The sequence below is a fragment of the Oreochromis aureus genome, linkage group 9 (assembly GCF_013358895.1).
Source record: "Oreochromis aureus strain Israel breed Guangdong linkage group 9, ZZ_aureus, whole genome shotgun sequence".
Lineage (NCBI taxonomy): Eukaryota > Metazoa > Chordata > Actinopteri > Cichliformes > Cichlidae > Oreochromis > Oreochromis aureus.
Window position 1 is genome coordinate 19,263,816 of NC_052950.1, and position 26,748 is coordinate 19,290,563.

Here is a 26,748-nt window from a genome sequence, read left to right on the forward strand (position 1 = left end):
AATCTAAAGAAAAATGATGACTATTATTATTTTTGAAAATGTTACAGTTAATTTGCATATTTGTAAAACAGAAATCTAAACATTATTATGTAAAAGCCTGTTTATCATCTTTTGTCTGTTAATTTTCAGTAATTTAAAGTAAAAATCATTTGCGTTATCATTGAAATAAACATGTAACTATCCAGCACAGAGACATAATCTCCCCAGTGTGCCCTGGGTCTGGCCTGGGGCCTTCATATGATGTTGAAATTTCTTCTTTTAAATCACTGAAAGAGTGCCTCTTTAATTTAGGACCCATACCAAACATTGGCTGAATAAATAGTTCCATTTACTGCATGGGCGTTTGCATTTTTAAAAAGCACTAATCAAAGGAGAAATAGAAATCACTGAAATGACAATATTAAGAACAAGCTGACTGACAAAGTCTTAAAAAATTGGAACAATGAAAAAAATATAGTACATACACTGCTTTTATTTGAATATAAAACTACTTTGTCATATTCTTTTCCCTTCATTGTGATGTGTGAAAACCACTTTTCCAATTTTACCCTAGAAATGTGTTCAGAATGTGAAGTAAAATTTCCCGCTGGTCTTTGGCTCCCTTATTTTCTCCACCGAGGCAGATGCTTGGCAGAATGGAGATGCTGCCAAGAAGTGCTCTTTGCTTGTCACATACTATGCCCCTGTTTTGAAAATCCCTAACAACAGATACCCACGCCCACCTAAGCACTACTACTGGATCAGTGCCATCTGAACAAGAGGGATCACTGTGATCCAAAGGGGTGCAATAAATTTTTGGCTCTTTCTTTTGTTTTTTTGAAGTAATGTCTCCTTTATAGACACTTTATAGATACTATAAGAACATTTAGTGTTTGGTACGGTTACATTATGGTTTCATTATGGTTACATTACACAATATGTTTTCTTAAAGGTTGTGGTATATGTTTCTAAAATGTTTCCCCCTTAATTTGCATTCAGTGCAGCAGATGATGAGCCCTAAAGTGAAAGTGTTATTATTGCTGTTGTTCGTACGCAGTAAAGGCTCTGTGTACCAGACACAATATTATCGTATACACATAAAAAAATTGATTCAGCGTGTGGGGATGGATCATTGATTTTATTGTTTGCACTCATCTTGACATTCTGTCAAGCACAGTGAGGAAACATGGCGGGTGGTGCCCTGTATCCATGGATACGGGCAGGAGATGGTTGAGAGGTTGGAGGGGCTGGGGGCTGGTACAGAGGAGCCGAGTTGGCAGGGGTCCTGGCAGTTCCGCATTTTAATAGAGGTTCTTCTGCACGTGGGTCGCAATGTACTTGATGGCCAGCATGGTCTCCTCGCATGTGGGCTTGATCTGAGACTCGGGCAGCAGGAAGCCATATTGACCCTCGTCACGCAACTCCAAGGTGTAGGAATATTTCACTCCCAGGTCGTAGGCCCAGTCGTCAGAGCCTCCAGCAGCGGGGTCTAAGGGCAGATGAGGAGAGAGTGAGGGGAATGTCTGAGATGGTGACATTCTGACAACCTGGGACAGTCTGCATGTGTTTTCATACACATTTTACTTCAGGGGGGCAAAAAAAATAATCCCTTGCTTGAAATAGGTGTGGCTCATGATTGCCTTTTGTGGTCTCAAGAGGCCACATTTCTCAATGGAGATGGGTGCACTGAGAATACACCATAATGCATAATAACAGAGGTGGAAATAGGTTATCAAGCTATCATTGAATATGAAGTCTTTCCACAATAAAGCGTGAATATTTGCTGTACTTACAGATAGTTGGAGCACCGGGTCCGCTGGTGTAGACTGTGCCATACAGGCTACGCAGAGCAGAAGAAGCTCCCTTAGCAACTTCCAGCTACAATACAAAATACAAACAAAAGTCAAATGTGTTACAGAGTGAATTAATTATAAGGTTTAAAGTATATATATATAATATATATGTATAATCAACACACTATCTGAGTATATCAGAAGGTGTGTCATTGTCTGGAAATGCTTGAATTTGGAGGACATTTTAACGTAAAATTTCTCACTTTAAACCAAACAAAGCACCCACACAAACGACACCACCTTTAAAATAAAGCTGTTACACGTTATAAATACATGCTTTTCACCCTGCGGGTTTCCAGTAACATTTTTAGTGATATTATAGAAAGCAGTAAAAGCATCAGCGAGTTGCAAGAGGAAATGAAACCCCCAGAGAAACGCACAAGCAGGAAATGATATTTCTGGCCAGACTGATGAGTTATGACAGATCCCTGGAGTTCTTTTGTTCTGTAAAGTGTCAGAAGACAGTCTAAATTACAAGTGAGTAATAGAGAGGCAGAGACGTGTGATCTGCCTCAGTTAGTGTGAGAGCTGGAGCAGGGGTGTGAGTGTTAACTGTGCAGCACCACGGACACCCCAGTGAGAGGTAAAAGAGCCATGAGAATGAGCCATGTAAGCAGGGAGTAAATGATTTGCTGCAGCTAAGTGTGGCCCTTAGATAAGAGTAACACAGTAATGGGGTGGGTAGAGTTATATATGTTTATATTATATGATCTATTGTAAAACTTTTTATTTGCTCATATTCATGTTAAAACCTCCTGATGATAGGGAAATAACATATAGTCTGCCTCTGACTAATATATTCCTGTATAGAGTGTATAGAGTATAGATTATTCCTGTGTTTTGTATTTTCTTTAATTCGTTTTTTGTATATATCACACATACAGATCATTATTTGAATGAACCGAATTCATAATTATACATAGCCTGACTCAGAGATAGGTTTTGTACACTCACTGCAATGCTAAGGCAGATAACAATGACTTACCAGCTCGTCATGGTCTGCAGCTAAGTCATAGGTGTAGGAGTAGGGGAAGAGCAGCAGCTGAGAATAGGAGTGGATAGTGATGTAGGCCTTGATGATGGATTTATTTTTGCGGATGAAGTCAGCAAGATTCTTGGATTCAATTTCAGATTCAGGAGCGGTGCCACAGTAAGTTTCGCTGCAGGGGTTGGTGGAAGCTCCAATGGCTGCAATCACATAGAAAACCATGTTTAAAAGGGTTTTTTGTCTTTTTAAAATTGTAAAATAAAATGAAATAATAAATTACAAATTAAAAATGTTACCAAGCAGCCAAACTGTAACTAAACATGTTATTGACTTGCCAGATTAAAATACATGGAAAATCTATAAAAAATACAGTGCAATGTCCTGTCCTTAAACCTGATATTTTTGCTGAACTTTTTTGTATTTTTTAAAAATAAATTTAGCTTTTTATGGAATGCCTATTAACTGACATTTTAAAATAACCAATGCAATTGCAAATTACCCCAATTTTTTTTTTTTATCAGTCTAAGATTTAACTGTGCATATGTCATACTTACTGCACCAGCCAGCATTGAAGTTTCTGTTTGGATCAGTTCCAAGGCAGCTGGTTCCAGCGTTCCTGGAGCGAGTTTTTCTCCACATCCTGTTCTAAAGTTCCCAAAATGCATACAGATGTGCATTAAATGCATTCTTCAAGATATAGCGCAAGGCATGTCTTCTTTTAACTAAGGCAAACAACTTAAGTTTGAGTGGATTGTAACGTACGCTTGTGTGGCTGAACACGTAACCATCGACGTTGAAGACGGGCAGAACAAAGACATCCATCTGGTCGAGCAGGCTAGTTATCTGAGAATCACTACCATAGGTGGTCACAGCCTGAGGAAGATTGCAAAAAAAATCTGTGCTGTAATCACTTATATTCCTTATTTGTAGGTGCTAGTCTCAGCCATCCAGGCGTCTTCCTTACCTCATTGACAAACCACTGACAGAAAGCATGAGAGATCCACTCTCTGGCGTGGAATCCACAGTCCATGAAGATGGCAGGCTTGGTGGAACCGGACTTCTTACCAATCTGTGGTTGTTAAATGTAATCACAAAACAATTGTTGCATGTAATTATAATATAAAGTAAAAAATTAATTCTTTAATGTCTGTTAAGGTTCTCAGTCATCCAGGTCATCGTAGTCTAAGGAGCTTGGAAAGAGGATGCCAATGTTCACATTTTGGACAGAGAGGACGGATGGTTTGAAAGAGGAGTGAAAGAAGCCACTTATGTCCACTGTGAGCGACCATCTTTGAACAGAAGCGGTGGTTTACAGCACCAACTGTCTGCCATCTATAATCCAGTTTTGAGATCCCTTCCCAGACGCCTTAACGCCCACTCACACCCTGGGCCATCTGACCTCAGGAAATCACATGATAGGGTGGGGCCAGGTTTCACAGTGAGCTCACCCGAAACCCTGGCTGATTGTGACCCATACCCGTTTTCACACCTTGGCTTATGTGATTAGGGTAGAGGATCATCAGGGGGTCCTTTGTCCCTCTTTGGGGGGAAACTCCCACTGGGTTTAAATCTGGAACTCTCCACCATTTGACCCTTAGAACTGAAAAAGCTTCTCGGATGAGAGGGGAAACGTCCAGACGCTTTTCTTTCCAAGCTCCTTAGACTAAATTCTTTAATATTTATTTGGGTAAGCCTACCTTGAGAACTACCATGGGACGCCCCTCATAGGTGTTTCCAATCACCTCCTTGCTGATCATATCAGAATTGGAAGTAGCCATTGAGTTCATCCAGGACTCAATCTAAAATAAACAGGACAAATATGGTAAGAAATTATTGAAAACCAGAAAAGAAAATCAGAATTGAGATCGGCGCTCTTAAGGGTTTTGACTCTTACTTCGCTCCAGGTGTTGTACTTGGTGTAGCTGTGGGCTCTGGGAGAACCCTTGTTTTCAATCTGGCGATCAACAGCCTCCTGAACGTCATCAATAAAGACGCTGAATAGGGTTTAATTAAAAAAGTGTCACAGCACTGCGTGAAGAATGTAAATCTGGGGCACAAAATATCCAGATAAATGCCTTTAGTTTACTGGTTTGTCTAGCGACCTACTCTAGCTGCATGCCGCTCTGCTGCAGGACGGTGAACGCCATGTCAAGGTACATGGCAGGCACACGGATGTCCACGCTAATGCCCACAGTCACCTGCTCAGCACTTTCTGGGGTCCAAAAGTCGAGCTGCAGATGGCAGCAAAGTCAAACACTTGAATGAAACATACGTGTGTGCCTGTATGTGTGAAAGCAGATGGGTACCTGAACGCTATTAGCCAGTTCCCTAATGACTTTCACATGTTCATTAAGGACAGGCTTCAGACGCAGAACTTTATCACTGTTTTAAAAAGGGAGAGAGAAATCAACATTATAAAACAGCATCCACAAACACTTTGCCTTCATTCCTCAGCAGTTCCTTTGGAACACAATAATACCCTTTGCATAAGCCACAAACTTAAGGAACATGCAAACAGTACAAGTTTTAGCCTCTATAGATGTGTGTCTGTGTTAAATGACGTTACCCTGTGGTTTTATTATATACCACAGGGTAATCAATATTATATTATTATATAATATTAATAGTTCAATATCCCTGTCTGAGTGCAAATATTTATAAACACAGATTTCAGTAGGTTTAGTGGCTTTAATAAATGGTTTATTAATTGCAGTAAATTACTTAAATCAACATAAATCCATTTGATTACATCAAACTGAACCAGAACGCAGGCTTATATAGTACTTCTATTATTAGAACTACGTCATTATATTTTTAGTGTCATCACATGCTGTAGTTTACAGGAATGCAGTCCTGTTTTTTAAACAAAAGTGTAAATTTACCCCTCAAAGCGAGTGACGTCAGCGAGGGCAACAGCCACCAATCCAAAAATCAGGAGGACCTTCATGTTGGCAATGAAGCTGGCTTTCCATGTGGACGGCACTTATACCTCGCAGCTTGCCGTACATCCACCAATCTGAGTCTTTTACACAAAGACGCGTCATACATCCTTTGCTGTGTCACTGTTTTTTTTAGGTGTTACGTGGAAAAATGAGAGCATACATGATGTACTGTCAATGATTAATAGATTCAAGATGTGTTTGAGGCATTTTTAAACCAAGGTCAAATGATTTGGATAAGTCACAGTTATCAGAAGTGTTTTTTGTAATTTGTGACTTGCTTTCATGACTCATCAGGATGATTTGTTTTTGTTTTTACACTCAGCTATTAAAAAAAGATACATCTTAGACTGTATTTTATTTCAGTTTAATTATATTTCGTATTCACAAAATGCACACCTACACAGTATAAAAAAACCACACCTGTCAAGTTTAAATATCACAAAGACAACCACCAAAGACACTGACAATGATCTCCCAGCCTGGATTATTTACATGGCACTCCATTTTTGATAGCATGTCACTCCCAGACTTGGTAGCATTTCAGTGTTGATATGCAAACAAATATACATTTTCACAAAGAGGACATAGTCTGACTATACTATATAACATACAGAAAATAGTTACTGAAGTCAGATATGCTTCAAATATACATTTACATGACATTTTGCAATACATTTCCAATTATTTCATGTATGTTGCCACTGGCAGAGCATTCATGAGTGGCTTAGCACTTTTTTTAGTATTGTTCCAACTAGTGAACGACCTGCTGAGAGCAAAGGATAGTTATCACTAGACAGTATAGTACTGCACTGTATCATCGAGGCACAATGCTGACATAATTTTGCAGAACATGCATATCTTTTTATAAATAATGGGATAAGCGTTCAGTAATTATGTATAATATTTTCTAGCAGAGCCATACTATATTAATATGGCTTTTTTTGTGACACTCTCATTCATTTCACAGGGTTAGATGGGAAAGTTTTGCCAGCATGCTATGTGACATGGAATGGTATATGAATAAGTATTCTGCAACTTAGCATTGTACACGGTAGTCTTACAGAGGAACATGTCCACAACACTACAATCATTGTAGATGTTTCAGTGCTGGGTAATACAGTTGGGCATGGAGAAAAAAAAAAAGCATGGAATGTCTCCATCCCCAGGTCTTTGACCTCAAACTGAAAGAGCGAGGAGAGGTCAATTGTACCCTGTTTCTCTCTCTCTCTCTCCCCCTTTTTTTCCCCTTTACTTCACGTCAGAGGAGGCATTACTTTTGACTGTAAGGCTCAGTGCCTCTGAGGCGCGAAAAGAGAGCGCGCTCATCTTGGAGCTAATGCTCGGGTGAGGCCTGGGACCTGCACCCGGGGAGCAACACAGCAGACGGAGTAAGTTTTTGCGAAAGTTGTGCCCCACGAAGCTGTACACGATAGGGTTCACGCAGCTATTGAAGTAGGCGATGCATATGGTGAAGGGTATGGCGGTGTCAATGAGTTCCACAATGGAGCATTTGTTCACAAGTTTCAGTTGGGTGAGCACCTCCATGAAGTGGAATACCTGGTGTGGCGCCCAGCACAAGAAAAAGGCCAAGACAGCCGCTGCGAGCATGCGCAGTACCTCGTCGTCCCGCGAACGAGAGCTCTTTTGTATGTGCGTGGCCCCCAGCAGTGCCTGCCCAATAAGGCAATAACAAGTGAGGATGATGACAAAGGGCAACAGGAAGCCCAGCAGGATCTTCATGAGGCTGATGGCCAGGCGGAGCCCTTTCAGCCACATTTCATTTTCATCAGTCGGGTGCAGAATGCCGCACACTGTAGTGTTAGAGTGTGAGATGTCGTGGAGATTCCTGATCACCGCTGTGGGCACACTGAGCACGAAGGCAAAAAGCCAGATCACCACACAGGTAAGACGAGCATACACCACCGTGCGGAAGCGCCTCGATCGCATTGGATGCACAATAGCCAGGTAACGGTCTAGGCTGAGCGCTGTGAGGAAGAAGATGCTGGTGTAGATGTTAAAAATCACCAGCCCTGCACTGGCCTTGCACAGGAATCCTCCAAAGGGCCAACTATACCCTGTGGCGGTGTAGGTAGCCCACATTGGTAGAGTGATGAGAAACGTGAGGTCAGACACGGCAAGATTCAGGACGAAAATGTTGGCCACCGTCTTAAGCTTCATATAGCGGTAGATGACAGCCACCACCATGCTGTTTCCGACAATGCCGATGACAAAAATACAGCCGTAGACGATGGGTACCAGGGTGAAAATTATTTCATGGCTTCCAGACATACCACATGCCAGTTTTAAACCGTCTGTTGTTTCTGTTGTTAGATTTTGCATTTTCACTTCCATTTTTTTTGAGCACCAGATCCCAGGACTTTTAAATGGAGGGTCCCTGTAGGCAGGGTGGGTCTGTGGTGACTGATACAAGCCTTGGGAGAGGGCCTCAGCGAGTCCTATAAAAGAAACACACACACAAAAAAGGAAAATGTCACAAGCAGCCCAGGAGAGGAGCCATCATTACTGCTGGCACGGCCCATAAACGCTAATCCACACGAGCACCCATGAAAATGCTCACTCTACACCAGCTCATTAAAGACCTGCACATTAAAGCCATCCTGACGCTTTATGTTATTTCTGTAAAGTAAGAAGCCATGAAAAACAGATGTTGCATGTTATTCAATATTCCAGAAATGCCCTTTAAAACGTCATTATTCAGACAGCCTGCATTCTGCCTTCTCCTTATAATCGTCCCTCGGCTAATGAAGGGCAACAGTAAAACTGTACAGTGTTTATCAAATGCTCGGTCCATCTGGGTTGGACTGTCAGCACCCGGAAGGAGAACATTTATGCCTCGTGTTATGACCTGAGTTAATGAAGGCCGCATGGCAAAGCGCGAGCTTGGATAACAACGCCATTAAACACTAAAGCGCTGAGGGAACAGGGGAGGAGAGGAGAGGTTCGAGGCTCCAGTCACCGTAAAAGACATGTCACGTTTTAAACCCTCGGCGCGCCGAGATACATTGTACACAGCATGAGAACTTCTAATCAGCACACACCTAAACAAACAGGACAGCAGGGATTCAGCTCTGTGGAAACTTTGCTCTGTGAGAAAATCAAACCTGCGTGCTGCGGAAAATTGGCCTCGGGGCTATTTTTTTCTTTTTCTCTTTTTTTTTGCTTGATTTGCACAAGCTTAGAGTGAAATGGGAATATAAAAAACAAATTCTCTCCTTTGCTGAGCATCTTTATGTTTAATAGAATAGCTTTGTGGGTGTCATTAGTGGAGCTGATGTAATAATATTAGCATAAGCCTCATTTATACGACAATATAGCTGAAGAGATTACACAAACTTGCACAAAAAACAAGAAATATTTGTGGTTACAGTAAATCCAATCTGATGCCAAAGAAAACATAACTCTGCCTTTAGAGCTCATAAGTAGGCAAATACAATTTGAAGATAATGAACAACTGTTTAACTGATGTATGATTTCTTTTGGGAATGAGAAGTTAACCCTTTATTATTATACAGCTGTCAGGACAGAAATGGAATTCCCTGGATTACCAGTCTGAGTAAACTGAGCAGGATTTTGCCACAAGATGGCATGCTAGCGTTAAGATTTTACTCTTTACGTCTCACTGCTGACTCAGTAGGGACACAGCGCATTTTGACAGAAACACTACTGATAAATTCAGCCAGGATGTTTCTATACATTTAGATTTTTTTTTTAAAAAGTAGCCATGTGCTCCTCTCACAATCTCATTGGAGTTTAAGCTACTCGACTCAACCTATTGCAGACACTTTACCTCCACATCCACTGAGCTCAGAGTCAGAGCTCTAGCAGCACAACTGTTTTACCTTAGAATACTAAAAAAGCTCCTAATTTTTCAGCAGATTTCAGTGGGTGAACCAAACAAGAAAAAAAAAAGCCCTGCGTGCACTAAAGCAACGACCCTATCGGTTGCAGATGTGGGATTTATCGAGTGTGGAAGATGTGTGGATGCCAAGGGCAGCAGAATAATGAAATATCTCTGCGAGTTTCCTGCACAGGCCCCAGTGTAACAGGTAGGATAAAGCACCGACACAGATGTCGAAGCTCGGATTCAAAGTGCGGGTGTTTTGCTTCTTAATGGTTATAACGGTGGGTGACTGTAATATCAAACCATGCAAACGAGAGCATTAAAATGAATATCGGTTTCACAGTTTGGGGATTTTTAAACCCTTAAAGGAAATCTCTTGATGCTCAGAAGATTTTTGATTGCCAGAAATGGAAATAGGAGAGAAAGTGGACACTCTTTTACTATTATTAGTGCAGTGTTAACGCCAGTGTTTTTCCACAAGGGAGATGAAGATAGTAAGGGAACGTGTGTTGAGTTAATACAAACAAGGCTCAATGTGCTGAATATCTATAATAAAGATAAGGTGGCACAGAAAGAAGGTGACTCAGAAGAAGGCTATTTAGGGTGGCTTTGTCCAGGCAGCTATAGCTTGAGTGAGATGGCACATTACTGAATGGCAGCCATAAACCCTGGGTGACCACAGACAGGAAGGCAAACAGCCCCTTCACAAAGTCCGTGCGCAAGCTGCATCCTCTGAGACAAGACAAAAAGGCTGCAAAGGCCCAGAGTTGTTTGCAAACAAAGCTGCTTACACTAAATGATAAAATCAGGGTTGGGAGGAAGTTTGGGGACATTTCTGCCCCTCACTTCACTGTGGTTGAATCCTGAGTGACATTATAGTAGCAACATTTGAGTCCTATTTTGAGGCATTTAAAAGTGGAATCGTTCTGGGAGAATGGGATTTATTTACAAAACCCCCAAACATGACAACTTAAATCACTTTTAGTTTAGAATAATAAGATTGGCTAAGTTGGGACAGCGAGAAGGTTCCCATCAACTGAGCTATCTGAGGCTACCCTTAGCTTGAGAACCCAACTGCTCGGACATGAGCACCACCATCTGGCTGTCCAAAGAGAAAACCACTAAAATTGGTGACTGATGGAGTTAATGATTTATATCAGCCCATTACGAAGTGAGGTTCATCTTACTGGAAACAGGCCACCCCACCCCGCCTCCCTGTTTCAGCCCTGTTTGGTCAACAGGATGCTCTGCAACAATGGGTGCCTCCGACTTTTGTGCATCCTGCATCTCTAAAGGTGTTAAAGAAATACAAATTCAGCATGAGTTAATTAACCAACAACAAGACCTGAACCTTAAATTTACTCCTTTCCCTGAAGGTGAACAACAGTGGTGTCTAATTGCATAGTGCATCTCAGCCGTAGCCTCCTACAACTCACTTCCTCCTCCGTCTCAGCTTGCAGGGTGTTACTTTAAATCATGAGCTTTTTTAAATGAGGCAACCTCCCTAAACTGCTGAAGAATCTGCCACTGCATTAAAAAAGTGATACAGTAAAGCTCTCATTTTAACATGGGTCCAGAAATAGTAAAACATCAAAGGGTTTCAATTAATAATAATATGCTTTTTTAGTGTATGACATTGTGACAATGTCCATGAACTAATTAAAGACTTGACTTATGGCTTGCAGCTGGGCAGCTAATGGAAATATTGGCTCCAGAAGTTATGTCTGCATTTTTCTGTTTATAGAAGTGCGCTTTCATGTGACGTACACAATCAAACAACACAAACCTGTGCCCGAGAGGCTTCCAATCATTTCTTGTACTACGACTTTGAATTACAATAACCTAGGAGACTATAAATCCTGCTATCTCTTATTTATTTCCAATTGTTTTGGTAATTCTGTTAAAAAAAGAAAACATTGTAGAACCTGAGAACAACAAGAGTCTTGAATATGGAAACGCGAGAGGGGGGAATGAAGGTCCTAAAAACTTTGAGAGCAACTTTTACTCTGAGAAGTCTGCAGCACTTTACTTTGTTCCTTAACTTCTTCATTCCTCATTATTACTTCAATAGTACGATTTTTTGTCTCCTTCACTCACAAGACTATAAATTAAATTCCATCAGCTCTTTTTACCCTTGGTTTGCTTTTCCTTCACCTTTTCACATGTTTTTTTGCGATTAAATTCTTCATAAGCGAGGATTTTCAAAGAGCACGGAGATACTGTTTATCAGGAAGTGGATCCAATTTTCTATGGAGATATAAGACCTGGGTTTATATAGACGGCATAACTTGGTTCTGAATTCTTCTCATTCCTACCACAGATTTACTGTAGTTGGTTTAAGGGCATAGACAGAGTTTTCATAGACAGAGTAAACAAACAGAAGCAACAAACTGCACTGATTTACTTCATGATTAAAGCCAGTATGTTGTTGTGTTGTTTTATATTCATTCGCTTCACGCGCAGGTTCTGAAAGTAATATTAGTCATTTTAGTAAATGAAAAAAAGTTTTTGAACTGCACCAAGAAGCAGCAGAAAACAATTTCTCTAACTTATCCCTAAAATGCTAACATTCATTAATGAAAGCAAAGATGAAAGTTGGTGAGAATCCTTCCTGTAAGTGAGGCAGTGTAAGCGCTTACCTGTGGTGCTGAACCAGGAGGCTGTTGATGCTTTCAGAGCAGGACGGGCTGAGAGATAGAGAGACCACCGCAGCGTGTCACTGACTGCCTCTGATTTAACTTAACCGGTGGAGCAGGACGAGCAGGAGCACCGTCTGACACACAACCCCCTCCTCACCCCACCACTACTCTCTCTTCCTCTCTCTCTCTCTCTCTCTCTGACACACACACAAACACACAAACACACACACTCTACAGTGATGAATGAGTTACACTGGAGCCAGTCAGCTACATAGTGTCCTGACCCATCTTTCATAGACTCTGCAGATACACAAACAGCCACACATGAACTCTTACACAATAGCACCTCTCCTCCCCTCTCTCCTCCTCCTCTCTACTTTCCCCCTTGCACCTCAAGCACTATCTCCCCTCCTCTCCCTTAACGTCTGCTTTTAATCACCAACTTTTTTCTGTCTTATGAAATTGACTACTTCTGACAGCTAGAGATGATTAACGTTCCAAATCTAGCCCTGTTGCATAATCCTTTAAGGGTGTTCAATTTGGCGCTGCATTTTAATTGACCATGCAAAATCATGCTCATAATCACAGACAGCACTTTGTTCAAGTCTTACTTAAATATTTTGGCCACCTCTCTCCTTCCACTTATGTCAGCTCTCATCCCACGACAGTCCCTCCGTCCCTCGTCCTCTGCACAGCATGAAAGGAATGGCCAGGGTCTGATTATGACTGAGCCTGTCAACACACTTTATTAATAGCTGCCACAAGATTCCCCTTGAATCACTATGCAACAGGGGCTCAAAAAAGTGTGTGTATGTCGGGGGAGATCAGTTGGGTGGAGCCTGAGAGGTGGGACACTGCTATTTTTTCCCCACTTCTTGCTGGGGTTCCTCAAAGCGTTTCCTGCTTTTCAGTATGCGATTCATCTGTCACTCATTTGCCACGCTTTTTTTTTTAACATATGGACCTTTTCTTGGAATTGTCTAAATCTATGTGCATGCATACCTCAGAGCTTACAACTCCCCCTTGGCCAAACTGTCTCTACTGAAGCTGTAAGTTTGACGAAAGTGACTTATTAAGCTACTAAAACAGTTCATGTGTGATCAAAAAGAAAACAAGGAAAAACCCCAACTCAGGCACGAAAAGGAAAGAACTCGTCCGCGCACTTGTGTAATCCAGCTGCATTAAGAAGGAATTTCTATTTTTAGGGATTGCACAGAACCGTCAGACACAGCTTGGTGTTAAAGTTGTTTGTCTCCCCCTATTCTTTCTCAAGGTCTGACAGGTGTTGAGAAGCAGGTCACATCCTCGCCTCTCTGCTGCGGCCTATTGCAAATGTTGCTGACATGGATAAGTGATGGATGAGGCGGCGTGGCAGCCATCCTGCAAATCCTCTCAGTTTCAGTGGTGGCTGTTGAAGAAAGCCGTCGCCTGGGTTAAAGACAAACAAGGAAAGAAAGGAAAAACAAACACTTTGGGCTAAGTGGAGGTCCTGTTTGGTGACTTTTGCTCACTCAGGTGTGACCTGGTCATTTGAGAATTATCACATTTGCTGAGGTTTTTATGGCAGGCGGTTCTTCAAAGGTCACCGGGGGTCAAAAGGCAGCAGGTACAAAGGTCTGGAAAACGTTTTGAAAATACGTGACATGCAGCAAATAGCTCTTCGCTTTTTATACCTGTCATTTTTCAGGAAGGGCAGGTTGTGGAGGAGAGTAACTCACTTTGCTGAGCAACAGAGCCATTTACACCTCCAGGGGATTATGATCAAGCTCCATTATGTCTTCAATTACTGCAAATGATAAGAATCATCCATTAGGCGAATGTTATTTTATTGCGTATCCTGTCACAGCACTGAGCATCTGTATGGTATCCCTTCGTCCTTACGGTCCTCGCTGCCACAAGAGTTATCTACAGTCTATATTTGACCCTTGAGACCTCTCAGGAAGTGAGCAGAGAGTGCAGAATCACTACATGTATTTTCCACAAAGCAAATAATTCTCAGTGGGGACAGGATGTTGTTGCAACACCCCGCACTACAACAATGATTTACACTCCCTGGGTACAAGCAGAACCAGATGTTGGTGATCTTAAAATAAAGATATGCAAAAGATTAGAAGTGAAATGACATAGTTAATGTCCCTAAAGCTTTTTTTGTTTTCTTTTTATAGAAAGAATAGGGTTTATTTAATTGAAGTTGGTGCATTATAATAGGGTTTGTTTACATATTCTGACAGTTGGTCTATAATGCATTAAAAATGGTTTAATCCAAGATCCTACATAATTCTGACAGTGTCCTCTATAAAAAATCCAGTTTTTTTTTTACAGAGTAATTCATCAGTTGTGGCTGGATGAGGCCAGAAAGAGGACAAGGCTTCATCTCAACTGCTCATACCCTGGAGGTGTGATCTTGGGCGATGTTCCTGCTAATCACATCACTTTAACAAGATTAGCCGTGTTAGCACTTAAGCTGTAGTAGAATAAATTGATGTCTGAGGTAATTACTGGTAGCAGACCACTGCGGGGAAAGAGACTTTTTACACCACAGCAACACAGGCGGTAAAATGCCAAACCAGCACACAGCCACCTGCTGAAGAAAGACAATACTCTGTGAGTTCTGAAGATGAGCTCGAGCTGTAAAACGAACACGGGTGACAAACTGGAGGGGAAAAAAATTAACAGCATAAAGTGTCTTAGCAAGGAAACGAACCACCACATACCTGCAGAACAGCTTAAATGCATCTTGGGATTGATTATAAATGTTCTCTGGAAGTGTACTGGAGGGATGAAAAAACATTCTTTTAAAATCTACTCCCTCATTTGGTGTTTTAAAGATGTTAATGGAGATCCACGTCCAACACATTGGGCCAAGTAAGTGTTAACATGGGCTGAAAACCTGAAAGCCATAGCACATGATTAATATCATGTTCAGACTCAACAAACCAAACCGTCCAGTAATTCCGAGTTCCCGATGGATGGGAGAACCTGGAAAAGACTTCTCCCACAAGGATAGAAAATGTGTGAGCACAGGATAAAAAATATTACTCAGAACAAAGTTTCTATTGACTTCAACTGTTGAGTTGCAGCAGTTCCTGGATTCAAAATCACTTCTACTTGAGGTGCCATGAGCACACTGGATTTTTTCTAGCTGTGTTTCACCAATAGAAAGCTTCCACCGAGCGTTCGAATATTCCACCAATAAAACCTAAAAAAAGGATATAAACACCAAGCCCAAAAGAATTCACCAAATTTAGTCCAAATCAGGCAAGACACACACAGCAGCATCCACTACAGACAACATGTAGGTCTATAGAAAAGAAAAGTTGCCAGTTAGGACAGAGTATTTAGTGGCCTGTAGATTATCCAGAAATTTTCCCTTTATAAAAGGTTCCTCTGTCACCTGTTTGTGTTAAAAGATGAATGTGGTCAATTCCAAAGGCTTGTAGTGTAGATGGGTTGCCATAATGGAAGTCCAGGCAGCATCTTAAATTTAGATTAATTTGCACTGGTCCCTCACTAAGGGAACTAAACTACCACCGCTATAACCTGAGTCAAGAGTTCAAGATTTCCTTTCAATTTGTCACCTATTTGTAGCTTCTAGATGACATTTAAAATGTCCAAAACAAAGTGTGCCGTTTCAGCTTTTGACAGGTTCGTGCTGCGTGTTTCTATCAAAGCCAATCTCTGAGAGAACCTATTGCATGTTTAACTACCAACACGGAGCCAGATGAATGTGATCGAAAGAAATATATGCAGAACAAGAACTACATGTTTCTTTTCACACATGTTCCTCATAAGTTTGTATCCAAACATTACCCCAAAATATCTTTTTTTTTAATAAAACATAAAAAAATCTTCTCAACTAAAACAATATGTGCAGAGAGAAGCTATTCTCTTTATGTTTGGGATTTGATGGACATGTTGTCTTAATAAGCCCGACCACATTTTTTCCCCTTTGTTCTAAACAGTTCCATACTGTACCATTGCTTTATATATTGTTTTGAAACTCGTTTCCCCACCATTCCCTTAAGACCCATAATCAAAAAATGTCCAGAGACATGTTTCTCAGCGTTGCTCTGTACATTTAGACCAGTCGCAGTATGAGAATCACAGGTGGAACTAATAACACTAATGGCAGCTTTTTTTCCCCACCAAACACTTCAATGCTAAGCAGCAAATAATGTTATTAGACACCCCTCTGACACGTGAGAAGTTGTACTTTACTTTTTAAGGCAGGCCAGCTGTTCTCTGACTCAAATGTAAAGACAATGTAAAACAGCAACACATTCTAGCTAGGCAAAAATCAGGTTACAAAATAATGTAGAGAACCGCTGCACTTAAAACCACTTCTATGACTTACATTGAAAGCATTGTCTTCAAATAATAAGACCACCAATAGTGTCAAGCAATGATGCTCATTCTGCCCCCAAATCCACCAAAATGCATGCTGCTACTTTTCTTTTTAGCTATTAAGGCATTTCTAAGATAAGCCATATTCCACATGATCTTCACATCCTGGCGTGGAAGCTGCTGTGATTCTTCAAAAAGCCCACTGAGATCACTGCTTCCTTCTGTCAAGGTAAGAGCTTGCTGCTTGGCATCTGCTTGATGTTGAATTGTTCTTTGACAGGTATGTTTGTGGCTTATAGCTTGGCTTTTGTTACTGCTGTCTTTCATTCACCATATATCAAGTGTCCCTGGCTTCAATTCTTCTTTTTTGCCTGGTTATTATTGTTTGGCATGAGGATACATGTTGCAATGTGGATGCTTATATTGGAATGTGAGTGCGGCTGAAGTGGTATTGCACCATATTTTCCTTTTTTTGCTGTTATTCTTGGATGATTTCATGCTGCAGTGCATGCTTCTCTGTAAGCCTAAGTCAGTGTGCACTGAACAGTTAAAAGTCTAATGTTATGTTGGCTGAGTTGGCCACAAAACAAGCCCACCAATTGCACACATTTCAACTACACTGCCGTCAGGATTTCTGCATTAATTTCTGGTTTTATTCAGGATATTCAGCTGATGACTTCATCTTGTATCTATGTACTGTATACTCTGATGGTTGTGTGCTGCTTTTACTTTGCAAAATCTACTTTTAAACTGCTTTTACTGTTCGACATGCAGACCAATTTTCCCTTCAGAGGTGAAGAAAGTTTATTTTTTGTTCTTTCCGATCCATGTTTTGCTGAACTTGGTGGATGCTGGCAGAGCTGGGGTCAGAGCTTAGATGCCAAATATGAACTCTGAATTCACATCATAAATCTCTTTGTATCAGTTGGCTACAGAACCCTCCCACTTGTACCATCTTAATGTCCCCAAACTGTGGTATGCAGAACATTATGTAATCATTGGGATATTTATCTCTCTGAGTGGATACATTCTTGGACAGCAGTATTTTTTTTTCATGAACCATTCCATTTACTTTTGATGGTATTTATTAAAGAAGATAGAGAGCAGTTTAATTATTCACCTAGTTAACGTAGTTGGCTACGTTCAGAATATTGCCCTGGTTGTAGTATTAAAAAGAATATTGTTCATGAGTGGGAGCTTAGTGGGTCACTTTTTTTGTTACTTTTAAAAAAATGATATCACAGGAATGGTGTTGGACTCCATCAAAACACTTGCATGGCATATATTTTATCTAATGGAGGTTTGTCACTCTTATGCTTTGTATAGATATAACAAACATCCATCTGTTCATAACTAACGTCTGAGCTCCTGACAGTCCTAAACATCCAGCACTACATACATCACCCCCTGATGGGCCAAGAGGGGCCTGTCCAGTGTGACTTTAACAAGCTTTTTATTTTGTCAGTGTGCTGCGTAAGTGTCAAGGACAGCTCCAGCACCATCCCTCTGGGGCAGTCAAGGCTCAGAAAATATTTACTGCATCTCTCACACTCGATGGACCTGCCTTGTTAGTGCTGTTGCCCGCATGAGCCTGACTTAGAAGCTGTGTAGGAGGATGAAGGGAGGGGCGTGTACAGGGATTACGAGCAACAGTGCACAAAGTGTGTTTTGTCACATTACAATATACTTTTAAGGTGGTATGAAGAGTCAGGAATATATATACAACCTGTATCTGCCACGGTTTTACCACTACCCTTAAGTTTTAATTCCTTTAAAATGTCATGGAAATCAGTGACCCAGTGGGTGACCTTGGATCTGTAAAATTGTGCAGCCAGCACACTCCTCTAAATTGGAGCAAAAGAACAGATATGTAAAAGACAACAAATCTTTTACAAAAACAGGAAGCATCTGAGAGATTGGAGGAAAAGTGGTGGGAAGGCTTTTAAAAAGGCCTCTAAGAGTCACATTGTTTAGGTCTGGTCTCCCCAAGGTTGCTTTTTTGCATCTGCGCAGGGAGGGATGGGAAAATACTGAAGGGGTGCGCACTGAGGGAGGCTTGCTGCTACTCCTTGAGTGTAACCTCTCCCATGAATATTTTGGGCTCTTTATTCTATGGAGGTTAAAAATGCATTAATACTTCCCTCTAGTCTGTTGAGATTTATCAGTTGGATGACATTTGGATTCAATAAAACAGTGAGCTGTAATGCAGACATATTCTACTTCCTTAAAGTAGTATCTGTTCAGCCAAAGGAGCCTTATAGCCTAATCGAGGATGATGCACCATTGCCTTCGAGCGAGGAAGTGAGTATCTTGCTCGAAAGGTTTGTTTGTGTTTATTAAAGTGATTTTTCATTCCATTTAGGCATCTCAGACACAAATTGTAAGAGCATAAACAAATACATTTGTCTCCATGTTCCTTTGTGCTGTAGTTTCTTTTTTACTTGGCTGTGTGTGCTGTCAGTGTGTCTGTGCATAAGCTCACTCTAAGCTGAATAAAGTTCTGCGGCGTGTGTCCCTCTGAGGCTATGTTTCATACTTTTAGGCTGCTGGTGTAAAGTTCACTGAGCGTGTGTGTGTTGAAAGCATAGGGTTTCTGTGCGTCTTTTGTGTTTATGCATGTGATTGTGTGTGCACAGGCCAGAGAAGTTTCACAAGCGCATTTGCGCACTAGGGGTCTGGAACCTGTTCTTATCCCTACCAGGCTTTCCTTATGTAAACAGCATGTTAACAGCTTTGAATTGTCTTTCTCACCCATTCTTGTAAAAGAGTCATTAACCAAAAGGGAGTAAAACCCAAATTACATGCAAAACTATATAATAATATAAAAACAGAATATGTATAATAGTATGATTGAAAAAAAAAAAAAATATTAGTCATCCAGCTTTTGTAAGATCCCATTGTGTGTGAATAGGAAGGTGAAGTATCTTATCTTGTGTCCACTTTTCCCCTGACCCTCCCACCCGCTGGGCCATACTGTACTCTCTGTAGCTGTTGGGAGCTTTGGGCTCAACTGAGTCAACAGCCTTGGGGCTCTTCCGACCGTATAAACACCCCCGTCCTCCAGGAAGAGGGTGACTCAAACCATGCTTGTAATGTTTTGTCAAGTCCTCATTGCTGTAGTAACAAACAGACCCGTATGTGATCGATGTTTTGACGAAATGGCTCAGGCTTCAACGACTCTGTCAAATAAATATGTGAGGAGACATTTTAAGCAGTGTTGAAGGTATTTAAAAACAAAGAACTGTGAATTTTATTGACGATTCTGAAGGGAACCAAATATGCCATTAAATTCATTACTCTGAGTTTATGAATGTAAACATTTGAAACATTCGATTTTCTTCATTTGTGAGTATTCCTTGAGTCATCTGTGACCACGTGGACGAGTCTACCCAAACATCACACGGCAAGGGAACAAACTACACGTGTACATAAAGCAGATTCTGTAAAGTGTATCTGAAATATGAAGGAGTTCAAACTGCACCAGAGCGCTACGCCAAACAGCTGTTCTTAGTTTTCAACACACAGTGTGGGATTTTAGGTGGATATTTGCGCTCTTATACAGTATCTCCCCAGCGGTGCTGTCAAACAACTTTCCGGTGGAGCTCAGCTTTCCATTCCCAACCACATGGGAGACAAGCAACCGCTGATAGTGCTGATTCTGTTTTTCCATAATTAAACATCCAATTTTCTAAAGTATTCGATTATATAATGACATTTGAATAGTCTCCTTCCAAACGGTTACATTTCAAACAAACTATTTGGTGTTGCAATTATTGTGTCACACTTGCAAGAGTCCTGTGTTGCGAGGCTAAAGAGTCTCCTGCTGCTGAGAGCTGCTCTCTCCCGTGAGGTTTTTTTCCATTGGCAATTTATTAAATAAATTCGAGGTGCTACTGTTTTGAAATGTCAAGTCACCACTAACAAAAAAAAAAAAAAAAAAAAAAAGCAAAAACAAAGAAACAGAAATGCACCCGAACTTGAGACAGATGTTTGATTTCTACATGGAACCATATTTTAGAAGTTTTAATTAAACTTCGGTTTCATTTTCACTCACTGTTAGAGTTGTGCATTAAAACCACTTGGATATATTTATGAAAATAAAATGGTTTGGGTAAAACATTTACGCTTTTACAATGCTTACCACATGGTATAAAAAAAGCCCCAACAGTAGGAGAGTGCAAATATGACACTAAAGACCGAAATGCACTAGTTTGGAAGTCAAAGTGTCAAAAACAAACGCAGCATTTCTGAGTTGTGTTTGTGCTGATTGATGATGATCTCAAAAATCAACAATAGTCAAAATTATTAGCAAATGCTTGCATGTCAACTTGCATTTTATCTTTTTTTCTCCCATTAACACAACAAATGTATATTATAATTTGAATTTATATAATTCCTATGATTCTTACCGTAAATTTGATTGAGCACTAAAAGCAGTTTCTCCAATTTAATGTCATTATTTCTGCATATAACTGACATTTGTGTCACAGGTATGTGTGTGTTCATGTATATGTAATTCCATCTCCTCACAGCAAGAAACCAGTATTTCTATCAATTTTTATGAATTTTAGATTAGAGCTTAACTTATTAGTGTGTTTGCAGAGATGGTAGTTTGTTTATAACCACAGTGAGTGACCACTTATGGTCACTCACTGTGGTTCAGGTTCGGGTTGCTTTATGTGCACCTGTAGGTAGATTTGAGATTGTGACCAAACCATAACCAAGCAATGACATAAACAAAAGTGAAAACAGTAAAAAAAAAAAAAAGGGACTTAATTAAAGTGTGATAAAATAAAATAAAAAAAATCAATGAACTCAGAAGGTTTCCTCTAGCATGAATGATGCTGCTGCCCTTTAATGCCACACAGCTTCACAGTGCGTGGATGGTCTCATTGTCCTGAAGCCACCTAACAATAATAGAGTCATCTGCTTACTTTAAAATGGCTCTGTTTTCATACCTGCTCTGACATGTATTGGTGTACAGGATAAATAACAAGGGCGAGAGCATACATCCTTGTGGGGGAGCCAGTTGAGAAGCAACTTGAGCCGACAGAACTCCGTTTATCTCGACTCTTTGAGTCCTCTTACAATTAACAATCCAGAAGATTTGTATTCAGGTCCAATTGTTCTAAAAATCTGCTGACAAAAATACGAGGCTGAATTGTGTTGAATTCCTGCATTGTGTAAGTGCTGGAATACAGGAATCAAGCATGAGAACCTTTTCCTTCCAACTGTTTAACAATTAGGTTAAACAAGGTTTCTTTGGCATTTTCTGCTCCTATGTGGCCTGTTAGTAAACCGCAGGAGGTCGAAACCATGCTTGGTTTTTCTCAACATCTCTGACTTCACCAGTTTTTAAGCAGTTTCATCACAGGCAACCAGTCTGAAATCATTTAGGTGGTTGTGATAGCTGGATTTAGAAACATGAACTACAGAGTCATCACATAGTCTTTACATATATAATATATATGGATCAGAAAAATGGACCTGAAGAAGGAGCTGCTGACCATCTTCTACCGCTGCTCCATTGAAAGTGTGCTGACATATTGCATCGGTGTGTGGTTCTCCAGCTGCACCACAGCACACAGAAAGGCACTCCAGAGGGTCATCAACATGGCCCAAAAATCAGTGGACATCCTCTTCCTCCCTGAAGGACCTGTACAGCACTCGCTGTCTCAAGAGGGCACGCAGCATCCTACACTCCTGGTACCCACCCAGGACACCGGTGTTTAAGCTGCTGCCGTCTGGCAGGAGGTTCAGGCTGCTGAGGTCCCGAACAAATAGACTCAAGAGCAGCTTTTACAACAGGGCAATAGCCCTAATCAATGCAAATAGCTGACCTGACTGGCTACCTACTGGACTTACCGTAAAAACAATAATAATAATAATAATATTTATATTTATAACAAGGTGCAATAATAATTAATGTGCAATAATAAGAATAATATCTTCTTTTTATTACTAAGTTATTATACTGTGTTGTTGTTGTTTGTGTTATATAATATATATGGACAGTTTGCATTGTACTATTGTAATGTATGACGTGCAATGACAATAAAGAGTTATCTTATCTTATCTTATATATGCTTTGCTTGTAGAAACGTATTAAAAGTAAAATGAAATTCTGGACTGAGTACAGGGTTTGTGTAAATTAGACTCACAATAATAGAGTCATCTGCTCACTTTAAAATAGAGCAGTAATAGAGATGATGAAGAACACTTTTTTTTTTTCTTTTTGTGCGTGTTTGAGCAACACAGTCTGCATAACAAAGGCTGAATATAACTATTTTAAGGAGTAGATGTTAACTCCATTCCTCGCAACACATTATTCTTGTGCCATGCAGGGCTAATGATAAGATTACAAGAAGATTGCTCAAACCTCAGTTGCTTGAATATCACTATTTTGTGTGTGTGTGTGTGTGTATATATATATATATATATATATATATATATATATATAGGATAGTAGATAGATAGATATACTCCATTCCTCATATAGATAGTGTCTCAGCAGAGAGAGAGAGAGAGAGATTATAGATATTATATTTATTATATTTATATATAGGATAGATAGAATTTGGCATTCATAGCATGAGATGAAGGACCACATGCTTTGCACAGGCCAATCAAAGCCTTGATGCTTCTGAATGACACAGCCATTCATAGCATGAGATGAACCACAATGAACTTTGTGTAATATTGCATGAATGCTTTGGGCCTCATGCGAATGAACAAGTGAACAAAGTCATGTCTGAATTCACAAATGAATTTGTGGATGAATGTTTCCAAACAAGGAGCATCATGTCAGTGTGAGTCTATGCTGAGGTCTAAAGTTGTTTTGAAATCAAGGCAACAGTCTCCCCAGTATCCATATGGTGTTCTAGATAAAGTGCTCATGAGCGTGTCTGTTAGTCTGTTAAGATCATCCAATGATGAACTGTCCTTTGGGCAAACAGTAGCTGGAAGGTGGGAAAAGAGGGGATGGGAAGTATTAAAAAATCACAAACGTACGTCCAGAAAGCAATAACATGACATTACGAGTCCACTTTATTCTTTGCTTTTGAACATTTCGTACTTTGACAAACTCTATACAATTGTTACTGGTATATTTTCTCTTCACATCGTTATCCCTCATGCGCCATAAGAGCCATGACTCAGTTAATGGAAGCAATAACGTTTTTATGAGAACATACTGTTTTGCTGTAATATTGCTCTTAGCTCAGCTGTACCAGTGACACTTTATACCGACAACAGCTTAAAATCTGAAAATCCGACTCTAAATAGCCTTCACTCGCATTTTTTTTAGTCATCTCTGTTCGTCATCCTGTTCCTGCAAGTCTGCTGCGTACTCTGGGACGCTGGGTTCGCTTGACCTAAAGTAAACAACAGGTCAAGAACTTTGTTCCATTCATCTCTCCATCCCTCCAGTGCGCAGATAACAGGCACACTAGAAAATATCATGTATATATATTTTGTGAGAAAATGTCTTAAGTCTAGCTAGTCCCTGGTGTGTCTGCTGACCTTTTTGTTTTACAAGTTTTAAACGGCTTGTCTGGCTGCTTTTTTTCTGCTGAGGTGGAATCACTTAGGGAGTTTGTCTTGACTGTGTTTTAAAGGAGTGCCAGTCATCGGATGGCATCGAGGTCTTGCAATCAACACATGGTCCAAGGAAAGGAGGAGCTCATACTGGTTTTTTAATTTAGTCTTCTTTCCTGTTGATTCTATGGCGTTCGGATGTAGAGACATAAATATCTGGGAATGGGATCATTGTCAGCTGCCATATTGTGACTCATTTCCTAGTATAGAAGAACATGGAATGTGAGTATAATGTCCTGGAGGATTATGTCCAGTTTACCAGAAGTTGGACACAGAGGACACAAGTTTTTAAAGGCCAGTGTTGCTAATCTTTTTTAAAGCTGATGATGGTGCACAGTTATTTTCTAAAGAGCAATTCTAACATTTGGTTAATTAAATGTGATCAACATTTGTGCCTGACATAAACTTGAGTGCACTCTCTCTTTGTGTGGATGCACTATTCCCTGGAGACTCTGTTTCTAAGTGACCTCCATCATATTTTTGGCATTTCTGCAGTGACAGCTCTACTTTTTGGCCAACAACAACTCTACTATGATGCATGACTAACAAACCAAATTGCTACTGCAATCCACAAGGTATACACTGATAAAAAGGTTTTCTATGCGACACTTAACTGCATAAACTTTTGTTTAGTTCTTAATGAAATATCTTCATGAAAAAAGAGGCAGTTTCTAATTGCTATTGAATAATTAATCTAGTGGCATGCCAGATAACAATCTTGCTGTGTTTTTATATGTCACATCCCCAAACACTGTTCCAGATTACTAACTAGTGAGATGAGGATGTTTTCTGAAGTTGCATTTTTCTCACATGTCGCACTGGAATTATTCTGTTTGGTTTAGTCGAGGGAGTCGCTCCCTTTGTGGAGCGTGCTGGAGGCAGAACACGCCGTGCCCATTCACTTACTTGTGAATTACCTGCACAATTCATGCATGAGCCCTGGGGGAACTGGAGTAAAGTCTCCAAAGATTCAGGGCTGCAGTGCATGTGTGAAGTCATCTGTTGTTTAAGTGTAAAGAATATACTGCTGAGCATAACAGAGTAAATTACCTTCTTTCTATGAATAACTAGGTCAGAATTTTGGGATTTAAGCCAAGGAATTCCCCAACTGGAGCCAAAAAATCCAGAATTTTATTTATTTTATTTTATTATTATTATTTTATTTTTTTCAGAGGGAGAAAGCATTTTCACTCCCCACCCCCACCAAAATAAGAAATAACTCAAGGCAACAGACTTTACCAAACGAATATAAATGCAGGAAAATAAAGACAACTGTTGTAATAACTTTTTATTTTACGGTACATTGCAAATGTTTAATAGATGAATTGTAACTTTCCTGCAGTTTTAGTGTTTCACATTGAATATCTCATTAAGCCTCAATGCCTCACTGACTGGCTTTATTGAATACCAGACAATCAAACTATAATGTTATCTAAATACATATTTTAAACCAAGGGTAACTAATAACCATAGATGCTAAAGCATTTTTCTTTTTAAATTTGTAGTAGTATTTTAGGCCATTGTTTTCATGTCTAAGTCTAAGACTTTTAAATGCACTTCTTCCCCTCCCTGATAATCAGAGGCATTTAGCTGCCACAGTGGTGATTGTACTGTGTGTTTCTGAGGTCAGTGGAGTGGATATAAGCAAAAGAGCTTGAGGAAATAAGACATCAGTGGGATATCTGACTCCAATCAACATACAGTAAAGTAAGAAACATCAGCCAAATGGATGAGGCTTGCCAATTTCCCCAGACTGTGTGGGTGGATGGTTTTTTTTCCCTTGAGAGGAGGGACTGGTTAATGTGCCTCCTGAAGCTTTAGTCATTCTGTCTCAGTGGTTTCATGCTTTAGTGTTTTTAATATTTTAAGCTTTTTGTAGTGTGGTTTAGTCATTTATGTTCTGAAGGAGTTCAGTTAGCATTTTTACTGTGTGCACTCTGATATTGTTATGTCGGTCGACATAAACTTGTAAGTAACTGAGTAATTGTATTTGTCATTGTGGCATTTAACACAGTTACCGAGCACTTGGACACACAGGGTCAAGTTTCAAAGTACTCCCTCTCTGTGTCGGCATGAACAGAGAGGAGGCGACTCACCACGAGGCAGGTCCTAATGAAATCCCCTTCCTGGGAGCTCTGTAAATATTTTCATCCTCTCCCTCAGCCTGCTGATAGACTAATTCCCCTCACTTTCCTAATTAATCACTGAGGAGTGGATGGGAGGAATTGGATAAGTGGACACACGGCTGTTGTTGGAAGCTGTCCACATCAACACCGTGTATGCAGCCCTATCCTGTCCTCTCCTCAGATACACATGTGAGCGCATGTGCACAGGCAAGTAAAAATAGACTGATATGAAATTAGTTAAGATACTTAGAAGCAAAGATTTTACATTTTTCTCTGAATCAGCTTTGATCTGTTGGTGAGACACGTGAGTATTTAAATTCTAGGTTAAGTTTTTTTTTTTTTTTGTATGAGTCTACAATGGACCATCTTCCTCCATCTCACCCTGTCTCACCCTCTTTGGTCACACCAACCCTCTGCAC

The 26,748-nt window shown here is 40.2% G+C and overlaps 3 protein-coding genes across 3 annotated transcripts in view; 1 reads left to right on the forward strand and 2 right to left on the reverse strand.

The window, feature by feature from the left end:
* Positions 1-1,098: 1,098 nt before the first annotated feature.
* Positions 1,099-5,787, reverse strand: cpb1 (carboxypeptidase B1 (tissue)). Its single transcript, XM_031732495.2, has 11 exons — positions 5,703-5,787; positions 5,127-5,202; positions 4,927-5,051; positions 4,715-4,814; positions 4,518-4,619; positions 3,785-3,889; positions 3,583-3,693; positions 3,375-3,465; positions 2,818-3,020; positions 1,773-1,857; positions 1,099-1,468 (listed from the first exon to the last, which is right to left on the reverse strand). The coding sequence occupies exons 1-11, from the start codon at positions 5,765-5,767 to the stop codon at positions 1,281-1,283; spliced, it is 1,251 nt and encodes a 416-aa protein (XP_031588355.1). The 5' UTR covers positions 5,768-5,787; the 3' UTR covers positions 1,099-1,280.
* Positions 5,788-6,098: 311 nt separating this feature from the next.
* agtr1b (angiotensin II receptor, type 1b) lies at positions 6,099-12,552 on the reverse strand. Its single transcript, XM_031732496.2, has 2 exons — positions 12,264-12,552; positions 6,099-8,218 (listed from the first exon to the last, which is right to left on the reverse strand). The coding sequence occupies exon 2, from the start codon at positions 8,112-8,114 to the stop codon at positions 7,011-7,013; it is 1,104 nt and encodes a 367-aa protein (XP_031588356.1). The 5' UTR covers positions 8,115-8,218; positions 12,264-12,552; the 3' UTR covers positions 6,099-7,010.
* A 3,869-nt stretch (positions 12,553-16,421) lies between these two features.
* zic4 (zic family member 4) overlaps positions 16,422-26,748 on the forward strand; it is a 110,762-nt gene continuing 100,435 nt past the window's right edge. The window contains exon 1 of the transcript XR_005614374.1: positions 16,422-16,836. The gene's annotated coding sequence lies outside the window, so the exon portion shown is untranslated. The remainder of the gene's footprint in view (positions 16,837-26,748) is intronic.